This window comes from Halichoeres trimaculatus, unplaced genomic scaffold, assembly GCF_033239565.1.
Source record: "Halichoeres trimaculatus isolate MK-OKI-2021-1 unplaced genomic scaffold, fHalTri1.1 fHalTri1_scaffold_18, whole genome shotgun sequence".
Taxonomy (NCBI): domain Eukaryota; kingdom Metazoa; phylum Chordata; class Actinopteri; order Labriformes; family Labridae; genus Halichoeres; species Halichoeres trimaculatus.
Window position 1 is genome coordinate 8,803,415 of NW_027437196.1, and position 7,036 is coordinate 8,810,450.

General features: G+C 39.7%; 1 protein-coding gene across 2 annotated transcripts; it reads left to right on the forward strand.

The window, feature by feature from the left end:
- The first annotated feature begins 268 nt into the window (after positions 1–268).
- Positions 269–5,247, forward strand: cdv3 (carnitine deficiency-associated gene expressed in ventricle 3). 2 transcript variants are annotated; one of them, XM_074693937.1, is made up of 5 exons: positions 269–696; positions 1,293–1,366; positions 2,233–2,369; positions 2,802–2,964; positions 3,237–5,247. In XM_074693937.1, exons 1-5 carry the CDS (start codon positions 511–513, stop codon positions 3,373–3,375), a joined length of 699 nt encoding a protein of 232 aa, XP_074550038.1. In that variant the 5' UTR covers positions 269–510; the 3' UTR covers positions 3,376–5,247. The 2 variants fall into 2 exon arrangements, with proteins under 2 accessions (XP_074550038.1, XP_074550037.1); XM_074693936.1 differs by having other exon boundaries at positions 270–696; positions 1,290–1,366.
- The last annotated feature ends 1,789 nt before the right edge of the window (positions 5,248–7,036 follow it).

A 7,036-nucleotide genomic window follows, 5' to 3' on the forward strand; every position in this document is an offset into this window, starting at 1 on the left:
TTTTTCCTCCGAGGCAACAGTGAAGGAGGCTTCTGGAATGTTGAGTTTCTTTGAACAGTAGCTAAAAATGAGTGGGTTTTAAAGATACTATTGTGATAAAGTAGAGCGTTGTTGGATCTTTGACTCATTTATACCATCACAAAGTTGGTACAGAGATATAAGATTGATAAAATAAAGCCTAAAAAGTTAGCATGATACCCCCTCTTTAATTTTGACACCGAGCTTTTATTTTTGAGTACAGCTGCAGTGTTTCCGGTTCAAGCTGAGGCTTCCTCCGGGTTACGGTAGAGATTTGTCACATAGCTCTCGCATGGCATGGTTGACAGGGTTAGCTAACGTTTCAGCCACAGATCCAGGGTGGACACTTTTTATCAGCCTGTAACTGAGGTCCAACCGTCAGATCGAGGACTAACTCCGTCTCTCCTGCCTGTCCAAACCTTTTTTTTCTCCCTCTGTGAACAGATTTTCACATTTGTCATTGCTCGATTAGCTGAACGTTGTTCTTTGAAAATGGCGGATGTATCAGAGAAGAGTCTGGACGATTTCTTTGCCAAGCGGGATAAAAAGAAGAAGAAAGAGAAAGGAAAGGGGAAAGAGTCCACAGGTGGGGGACCTACGTCTGCTGCGGTGAAAAAGACAAAGAGGGAGAAGGAGAAATCGGCGAAAAACGATAGTCAAGACGCACAGATTGAAAAGGTAACGGATTGACACACGGATTTCTGGGAACTTTTTTATACCTACTGGTGTCGTGTCAAAATTTGCGTCCGCGTCACAATCTGCTTCCTCTCCATACGTAATATCACTTTCCTTGCTGTCAGTTATGATAGTCAATATTTCATCAATGAATCGATGATATTTCGACGTGAGGCATGAAAACGCCGGTTGCTAGCTAATGTAGCATATGGCACTCAATTTTAAGGGATACCAACTTTTTCAGAACAGCGTTTCTAGCTTTCGTGGCATCCTTTAGCTTTTCGTTGTATATTGTTTAGCCGTTATAAACATTAAAGGCCCTGCTATTACATAACAGTATGACAGTGGCCGTGTGTCGGCTTCTGTCTGCTGTCATTCACTTGTTTGAATCGTGGCTCTCCGGCTAGGCCGGGCCGCCATTTGTCACAAGTTGTTTCAAAGCTAACTGCCATTTAGCTTCAAATGACACGAAGTAACGACTGTGTTACTAAGTTAAAATGTCAACAGTTGAGTTAAACAACATCTCAAACTTATTGGACGTTGTTGAATCACCGTGAGCTAAAGAAAACTTACTCTACGCATCTTTTTTTGCCAAGGAGGACGAGGAATGGAAAGAGTTTGAGCAGAAAGAAGTGGACTACAGTGGGCTCCGGCTTCAAGCTTTACAGATAAGGTGAGGGCCACTCATGTATTTCATTATAACGATGCTGAAGTGGGGACCAGCAGAGGACCATATGACTGGACTCTCCATCTTCCCCCTGGAGTGGATGGGTATACTAGTTTGATATCCATCACTTGGGGCTACACTTGGATACTTGCGTTTTGTTTTTGACACACATATAAAGAGGTATAATACCATTAATATAACTGTGTTATTGTCATAAACCTTAATATTGAATATTTACAGTATGTCATGTTACAAATAATGCGTTATCAATGGGAAAATAAGTATTCTATACGAGGATAGTCTTAATTTCTTAAGTCTAAGTTGTGGATTGATGTAGTTTATTCACAGCTTCAAACAAGACTCTTTCCTGTGCATTTTTTTTTTAACCAAAACAGATAAATGCATCTTAATTTACACCAATAGGCTAAAAAAGTTGTCATATAATTACTTTTTTCCATACTTAAGTTTTTCCCATACATTTTCAAAAGAGCTTAATCTAGATTGAATGTTTTCAGTAATGTTTTTCTTTATTGTTCTGTAGTTTCACATTCTAGGTCATATCACCCACCCTTACTTCCAACCCCTAAAAAGTATAAGTAAACTGTAGCTGCTTAAGTATTTTGTCATTGCAAGTTCTTATATAGTAAATGAATTATTTCATTTATTTACTTGGTTAGTTTATTTGTTTTTTTATTTTTTTGTTTTTGTTTTTACATTTTGGGTTTTTTTATAACTTTATTCAGAGAGGCCGGATTGTAATGCTTATGACATCACCATTTCCGTAATTTTCGCACCAACGTCTATGAAAACTGTCCTCAGTATTCAACAACATTAAACCATAACATTCTCTAATTTATTAAATTATCTCTCAGCGATGAAAAAGAAGAAGAGGAGTATGAGAAGGAGGAGGTTGGTGAGGATGGGGAGATCATTCTGGTTAGTGGAGACAAGGTCTCAGGTCCCTGGAACAAGTCTGGTGTTGCTCCAGCTCCAGCTGCTGCACCTGTGGGTGAGTAAAATAAACTTACCTCGGATTGAGATTATTGTAAATGCGCTCAGGCATTAAGTGGTGTGTGGCACCATGTATGAAACTAGATAAGTGGATTTTTATCTTCTAAAAGGGTTTGCTTTAATTCCCTAATCCTATCTTTTGAAATATCAGGGATTGCTGTGGTCTTGCATGTCTTTTAAAATTCCTTAATCCATGGGTGCACCAATCCAATTTAGTTGATATTTATTTGAACTATACATTTTCTAAATGTTTAACAGCAGTTTGGTTATAAAGTGCTCCAGAATGTACAAAAATTGTAGAATTTTACACCCTGTAGACTAAGGGCTGATACCCAATAGCATGATCAGAAAGGTGCATCCCTACGTTTCTCAAATGTTTCTGATGTTCGAGTTTATAATTTATCCCCATTCTTGACTCTTTTTTTTCCAGAGGAAGTCGAGGTGCCTGAGTCGAAGCCTGCTGGTGTATATCGCCCCCCAGGGGCTCGGCTGACCACCACCAAACGCACACCCGCCCAGGGGCCTCCTGAGATCTTCAGCGACACACAGTTCCCCTCTTTACTGGCCACAGCCAAGCACGTGGAAACACGCAAGTAAGCAGTAAGACTAGTTTTTCCAAACGTGGTGCATTTTTAAAATTTCTTGATTTAACTTGATACATGGATTACCTTAACTCTGTACAATCTGCAGAGGTTGAAGGTTGAACTTTATTGTTGCAGCGATCAATTGTGGTTAGTTATGGTTACATTATTCTACATGGAAAAATGAAAAATTCTTCTGGCACTTGATGGCATCACCTGCTGCCAAATAAGAAAACCATCTGCTACATGAAACCGTAGAACTGTAGAACATGTTTTTGTTTCAGGGACAGAGAAATGGAGAAGACCTTCGAGGTGGTGAAACACAGGAACCGTGGCAGAGAAGAAACCGGCGGCGGTGGTGGAGGCGCTTCTATGCAGCAACTGCAGCTCGACAACCAGTACGCCATCCTGGGGGATAAATAGAGCCGCTCCCCTCTGCCCCTCCCCTTGCCCCTTCAGCACGGTGCAGCCCAGCCCCTCCAAGGAAGCTGAATCCAGCTGCGTTGACTGCAGTCCTGCCACCATCTCCCCACACACACACACATACACAGAGCCGCATTTTAACAAATCCATCCACAGAACACACACACAGATACCCCTTTTATTACATCAGCAACACTCTCTCCATACATTTGGTTGGCAAAACTGAAGGACTGCATCTGAAGGGGCTGCCGACAGAGGGAAAAAATGAAACGGAATTAGCAACAAACACCCAAACGAATAAAACTGCAGCAGCAACAAAAGGCGACAGTCGTCCTTTGTGGATTGTACTCAGAGCAGCAGTTGTGTGGTGCAACTTTCCACCGGACCTCAACCTGCTTCGACAAGGCCACAGAGGATTGACGATAACTTTAGGCAAGACGAATTTACAAACTTCTGTGAGAATATCTATTTTTTTGCAAGATCGTTCTAACCCAATCGCACATGGTATCTTGGGGTGGTTTTTTGAGTTGCGGTTGGGGCTTTTCGGGAGCGGGGATACTACCTCAGCAGTACAGCTGGTGGTGACGATGAGGACTGAGCTTTTTATTTTTTTGTGGTTGTGGCGAAAGGGGTGAACACCAAACCCTTCTTCCCCCTCCCCACACACACATACACACACAAACACACACTCACACATAGAAACTCTTTGATTTAGAAACTTGAAGCTTTGTTTCCTTCCCTTTGTGTTGACGACTCATTGCAAAGACCTATGGATGAGAAGCGACAGGTTGTGGTCCTGCTTTAGAATTTCTTCATAAAGTGGCCTTACTGGTAGAGAGAAACTGCTTCGTCATCTGGAGAGAACTTTGCTTGTTGTCTCACAGGACGCCGCCCGCCTGGATCTCACCGCTCTGTGACAGAAACCTGCAAAACAAAACCCTATTTTGTTCAGGAATGTAGTGCTGTTGAAGTTTGCTTGATGAGTACAATTACTAACTTCATTTTTCATATCTGCTCTTTGATTTTGCTGCCCTGACTTTATTTTGGTCTCCCTGCACATTTTTGATCTGAAAGTCTTCTGGTTTCCAATGCTTCCTGTAGATTGATGGTTTATATTACATTATCAAGAGCAATGACAGGAATCAACTTCTTATATCGAGGTTGTTTGGCCACACATCCCAGTTTTAGATTTCTTTTATTGAAGTTTTTCCCTCCCTGAGTGAACATGCTGTCAGAGAACAGGGTCTACTTCCTGTCTACTTCACCAAACCAACAGAGTACTCTATCCACCTGAAGAGACGTGGGACGCTCATTTAAAACCAGTTGAGTTTTTAACACACGCATAAAGAAAGCTGAAGATAACTGGATAAATGTTCTATGTGTCTGTCCTCTCCGAAGATGTCAGGGAGGGTCGATCCTGCTTAGGACACTTTTGGTGGACGTAGATAATATTTGTAATGAAAAGAGAAGAGCCTAACATAAAAAAAAAATAAAGTGATCCTTGTGAATGAAGTCTTGTCTGAATCTGTGGATGTGGAAAACTGAGATCCCTCACTTTCTCCTCGATGTGTCTGAAGATGTTAACGTTGACAAACCGTGGAGGACATTGCAGCAGTTTTTTGAAAGACTTTTCAAACGACCTCATACTAAAGCAAATTAACGAATAAAAGAACTTTCCTCACACATCAGGCTTCAGATGTTTATTTGAAGGAGGCAGTAACACCAGCAGAGGAATTAAAATGTCATCTCTGTCACTTTGTCGACGTCTGGTCAGCCTGTTCGTGTGTCTGCTGTAATTTTTACGCTCCCTGAAAGAAAGTAAGGTAATGTTTAACTCACGCAGCGTACAATAAAGTAAAACTTAAAAAATAATTGTGTCACACTCTCCTGCTTCAAGTTCTTTGTAGTATTTGTGTTTTTAGATGTTGGAATAGGTTCTTACTTCAGTCACAGTTCCATCAGTTGGGTCGTTTGTTTCAGGTTCAAGTGTTCGTGTGTTTTTGAAAGGATGCCATGAATCTGATACCTGAAAAAAGGAAGTTTACCAAGTTCATCATGTTTAGTCTGAACAATGAACAAATCATTTATTACTCATAAAATATCAAAAACATCCAGATGGTACTCAAAAACCTTTAACCCCCAAAATAGTGGTGCTAGAGGCAAATAACCCTCTGCCAGGAAAAGTGGGACTAGTCTAAAAGGCCAAACCAAAAACAAACAAAAGGAAAAGAAAAAAACTGCGATAACAGAGTTTGCTGCAAAAAATTAGTCAACCTATTCTTCATCTACTTCCACTGATACCTCAGCTCTCTTTCGGCAAAAAAAGAAATGTTGAAAACTCAACAAACACTTTTTTTTGCATGGTTTTATGCCGAACTTAACTTTTTTGTTAAAATTACAATACTGGAAAAAACTTGCTACTGTAAAATTCTTTTTTTTTTTTTTTTGAAACCGATCACGTCACAGCCTATCAGTGCTTGGGAACCAGTGTTTCTCTGATTCCTAGATTTTTACTAACAGTAAATTCTTCAAAACTACACAGAGCAATTAAATTTTTTCTTTCTGCTGTGAGCGTTTTCATCTTATACTGTATTAATTATGTCACTAAAATTAATTACTTCAGTCAAATGCACAAACAAAACCAAAGTATATCTAGAAATGTCTCACTAAACTACCGTGCAAAGGCTACTTGTATTAAGCTAAAGCTTTGTGCATTTTGCAGAAGCTGAAGAGCTCCTGAAGCTGATGTATTTATTGTGATGTGAAAATTTGCTACATGAACATCCAGAGTTCAAAAAACGGATCTTGTTGTTGTTGATTGAAGTTGAGAAATGGGGCAGAAAAGTGGTTTAGAAATCTTTTGGTGATAAAATCCAGATCATGAGCCTGCAGTAAAAAATATTCCTGACATATTTTCTTCATATCGCCCCCTAATGGAGAACATTTTCTTTGGACAGAAGCAGGGTTTGTTGATGTTTACGCAGCATGTAACCCTGCAGAAAACTGACCGCTGATTATCTGATATTAAGAGACAACTGAGGGACAGGTGAGGTTTGATTTCATCACTCTGTAACTATGGCACAGGTATGTTTGAGCATGATTAGTGACTGATTTTTATCAAGGAAACCTTTTAACAAACAGAACATTCATATGTAACTTTCACAGTTGAAAATTGGTCAGTAAGAGCTAGTGGTCCTTGTTTTTTTTTTTGTTTTTTTTTGTTTTGGTTTTTTTTTACAAAATCAAGTATAAGCCAATTCACTCTCCATTTTTTAAGATCTCATCCACCATCAAGTTTTTTCACTTACCCAAACCTTCTGTGGCTGCACAGCTTTTGGCTTCTCAGCCTGAGCGTTGCCTCCCTTTGGCAGCTGAAATAGAAATTCAGAGTAGTTCAGTTAGAATAGACAACTCAAGAAACAAATGCACAACATTAGAAGTCTGGGGAGGTCTTTGTTTATTTTGCAGGGTCACTGACACAGGATTAAAAAAAAACCTGAGCAATACGAAATAAAACAAAAAGATAAAGTAGACTGTTTCAGCTCTGGGGAACACAAATCAAGCTAACAGATTTTAAGTTTAACAAAGTATGAATATATAAAAAAACTTGCAAAATCAAAATAGCATGACACGAACAGAGTTGTTATTGGTTTTTCTTTGT

Bases quoted from the DNA above. Each gene is read 5' to 3' on its own strand.
- cdv3 (XM_074693936.1), top strand. From the start codon at position 511: ATGGCGGATGTATCAGAGAAGAGTCTGGACGATTTCTTTGCCAAGCGG. The intron at 697-1,289 runs GTAACGGATTGA...TTTTTTGCCAAG, and splicing joins AAGACGCACAGATTGAAAAG to GAGGACGAGGAATGGAAAGA. The intron at 2,965-3,236 runs GTAAGCAGTAAG...TTTTTGTTTCAG, and splicing joins AAGCACGTGGAAACACGCAA to GGACAGAGAAATGGAGAAGA.